General features: G+C 30.4%; 1 protein-coding gene across 1 annotated transcript; it reads right to left on the bottom strand.

Moving 5' to 3' along the window:
- Positions 1-1,571: 1,571 nt before the first annotated feature.
- LOC107902024 (auxin-responsive protein SAUR71) lies at positions 1,572-2,472 on the bottom strand. The gene has a single exon (XM_016828249.2). It carries the CDS (start codon positions 2,385-2,387, stop codon positions 1,902-1,904), a length of 486 nt encoding a protein of 161 aa, XP_016683738.2. The 5' UTR covers positions 2,388-2,472; the 3' UTR covers positions 1,572-1,901.
- Between the last annotated feature and the right edge of the window lie 696 nt (positions 2,473-3,168).

Genomic DNA, 3,168 nt, shown 5'->3' with positions numbered 1-3,168 from the left:
AAAAGCAAAAGGTTGTAGGTCATTGTTTTCAAGGATAACATCAATACCTTGTTTCTCAAAACTTCTTTCATCTATATTCTGATATTCAGATGAAGTGTTTCTTTGCAAAGAGCAAATACCTATTGGTGCAAGCAGTAGACAAAAAGGTTTGCTTCTTCTTTTGCAGTAGAGCATATTCTTGTTTGGAAGAGGGATCAATAGTGACTTTTGGAGAGAGTGGTCTTCTCATACATCCAAGATTGAGAGGCACATTCTGGTTAGAGTCTGAATCTAAAGAAATTGAAATCAGACACGTTCGTCTTCTCTTTGGAGCAGTGGGGAATAGTTCATATGTGTAATGACAAATATCAATGAAGCAAAAGGTAGTGACAAATTTCAATTAACACCTAAAGTATGCTGATAAATTAGCACATTAACCTTATTTATATTAAAGGTATAAAAATACATAAAGTATTTAAAGGATAAAAAAGTAATTTTCAAAAATGGGTTTGCTAAAACGAGATTTTTGAGAAAGGAAAATTTTCAAAGCTTTGATAATGATTTGTGCATAATAAATTAATCCCACTTTCCATTAAAAATAATTAAAATAAAAGGCAAGCTTTGGTGCAAGTATAAAGCAACTAAGCCAAGGCAATGCCCCATGCCTTGGAATACAGAGAAAAGAGACTTGGTCAAATCGACTTTGTTCATTCTTATTCATTTGATAAACCCATGCCATGGTTACATCTATCCATGAATTTCAATTATGGATAAATTTTTATTATATTATATATTCATAGATTTTTTATATTTTTAAATATACTTATTTTAAATGTATTTTCACATCCAACATCTATTCAAATCTCGTTTAACATAACTTACAATCTTAAAAACAAAGACATTTATGTATAATGAGTTTTCAATTATGGATAAATGAGTTTTCATGATTAATTTTTATTATATTATATATTTAAAAATTTTATATGAATATGTATATTAGGTTTAAAGTTAAGACTGAATCCACAATATGAATATAATTTTTAAATATATATTTTTTTAAAAAAATTTGAAATATACCTATTTTGAATGTATTATCACATACAACATTATAATGATGAAACCTTGCATTCAACTTTAGTTTGTATATATATTTCTTAAAATAATTGATAACAACTAATTATCCAACACCCATTTCTTTTGGAAGAATCAGCATTTAATTAATTTATTATGTGCTAAAGTTTGTTGGTTTTTAAGTTATGGATTCACCTCTACAAACCTTTATTTATGCCACTTTTGAAGTACTTAGTTGGCATTACTTTATAAAGACAACGGTTCCACATCCAAGTACTTGAAATTCTTAGAAAGCTTGCCATAGTCTTCAGTTTCTATTTTAAAATCAGGACCCTGAATCGTTATTTATGAACCACTACCACTACCACTACCACTACCACTACCACTACTATATATATATATATTTAAATTTGAGAGTTTCAATTTAATGCATATTTTTTAGCAACATAATAGAAAACTAGTTTTGGGAAATCCTTGATTAGAGCATCTTCCTGTTATGAAGTAAATATCAAAAGATGAAATAGAGAACTTCACATATATATTATTTCAGATGCAAATGTTATACAAGATTTCATAGGGTTTCAATAAGTTATGGAGATATAATCACACCCATATAAAACTGAAAACCATTATATTTATACTACTGCACTAGGGTTGGGGATGACGCGGTAAAAAAGTAAGAAGACAAAAACAAACCTTTTCGCCATCTCCATAATTAAACTCTATAATTATGGCGTTAGAGACGCTTACTCTCTTTTTTCTCTTTTGCCCATTCGTTAGACAAACTTACTTAGAAATTACCCATTAATCACTCAAGGAAATCATAATATAGCTGTCAGGTCTTCATACTATCAGTAAACGGATTTGTCGGATACCCCATGAAGCAACGGTCGAGACTCGCAGAAAAACCCGAGTTTATCCTTCATGCCCACGTGGCAGCATCTCTGAAGATCTTTGAAAGTAGAGAAAGGACCCGAGTTTGATGAAGAATCAGATCGGGATACGACTCGGAGAATCTCTTCGAAGAACGACTCGTCGCATGGGATGATTAATGGTCCCATGTTTTTGAAACCATACTCTTCTTCGGTTTGTACGAGGAGTTTTTTGAAGACTGGGTGGTTTAGGTACGTCGCGCGTACGATAAATCTCCTGAGACTTGTGCCCACACAGACCGCCACGTGTCCAGCAGGAACATCAGACGGCGCATCTCCGTTGTTGTTGTTGCCGATGGTGTTGTTGCTGGCCGTTATGCTGGCTTTTCTTCGCCACTGCTTCAGCATTTGTCGGATGCGGACAATTCGACGAATTTTCTGGCACTTTCCCATCGAATGAGACATTATTTTCCCAAGAAAAGTGACAGAAGAAAAAGTGAAACCAGAGCGTGGGAACTTTTTCCAATTTTTGCGTTGAATTTAGGCTGGAATGAAGTATTTTAAGGTTAAGGGTTAAAGAAACTGCCCCTGGTAGTGGAGATAATTACGAGATTGTGTCTGACATTTCAGTTGGTGCCATAGCCATGTGATCACCTATCATCATAAATTAATGAGAGTTTAGTTAGGCTTTAATCAATTCTTCATTTTAATTCATTAAAATTTTATTTTATTCCTTATTTGTTTTGTTTCAATTTTCAAGTAATTAGCTTTTTATTTTATTGGTAATTTTTAATTTTAGATACAATAATGATAATGAAACTTAGGGCAAATTCTTCATTGCTTAAAAAAAGTACTTCTGACTCCAAAAGTACTTTTGAAATGAAAGCGGTGAAGAACAAGCTGCTTTTAGCTGAAATTTTTGAAAATGAGCTTAAAATGAGAAGCTAAAAATTTTAACTTTTCATCTCCCAAAAACACTTTTGGTGCTTAATTACTTTTTCACCCCTTCAATAACATAGTATTTTTCTTTTTTTTTCTTGGTGCTTAATTACAATTGTGTTAAAATCATTAATTAAAAATAAAAATATTTTTTTAAAATATTAATTACAAATATTTAATAGTTATATTTAAATATTTAAAATATAGTTTATATATTCTAATTAAATTTTATAAATAATTAATATTTATTAATTAAAAATATTTACAATTTATATTTTATATATTAAAATATTAACAACAAGTTATA

Source organism: Gossypium hirsutum, chromosome D12, assembly GCF_007990345.1.
Source record: "Gossypium hirsutum isolate 1008001.06 chromosome D12, Gossypium_hirsutum_v2.1, whole genome shotgun sequence".
NCBI lineage: Eukaryota > Viridiplantae > Streptophyta > Magnoliopsida > Malvales > Malvaceae > Gossypium > Gossypium hirsutum.
This window is presented reverse-complemented; position numbering and strand designations above follow the sequence as displayed.

Bases quoted from the DNA above. Each gene is read 5' to 3' on its own strand.
- LOC107902024 (XM_016828249.2), bottom strand. From the start codon at position 2,387: ATGTCTCATTCGATGGGAAAGTGCCAGAAAATTCGTCGAATTGTCCGC.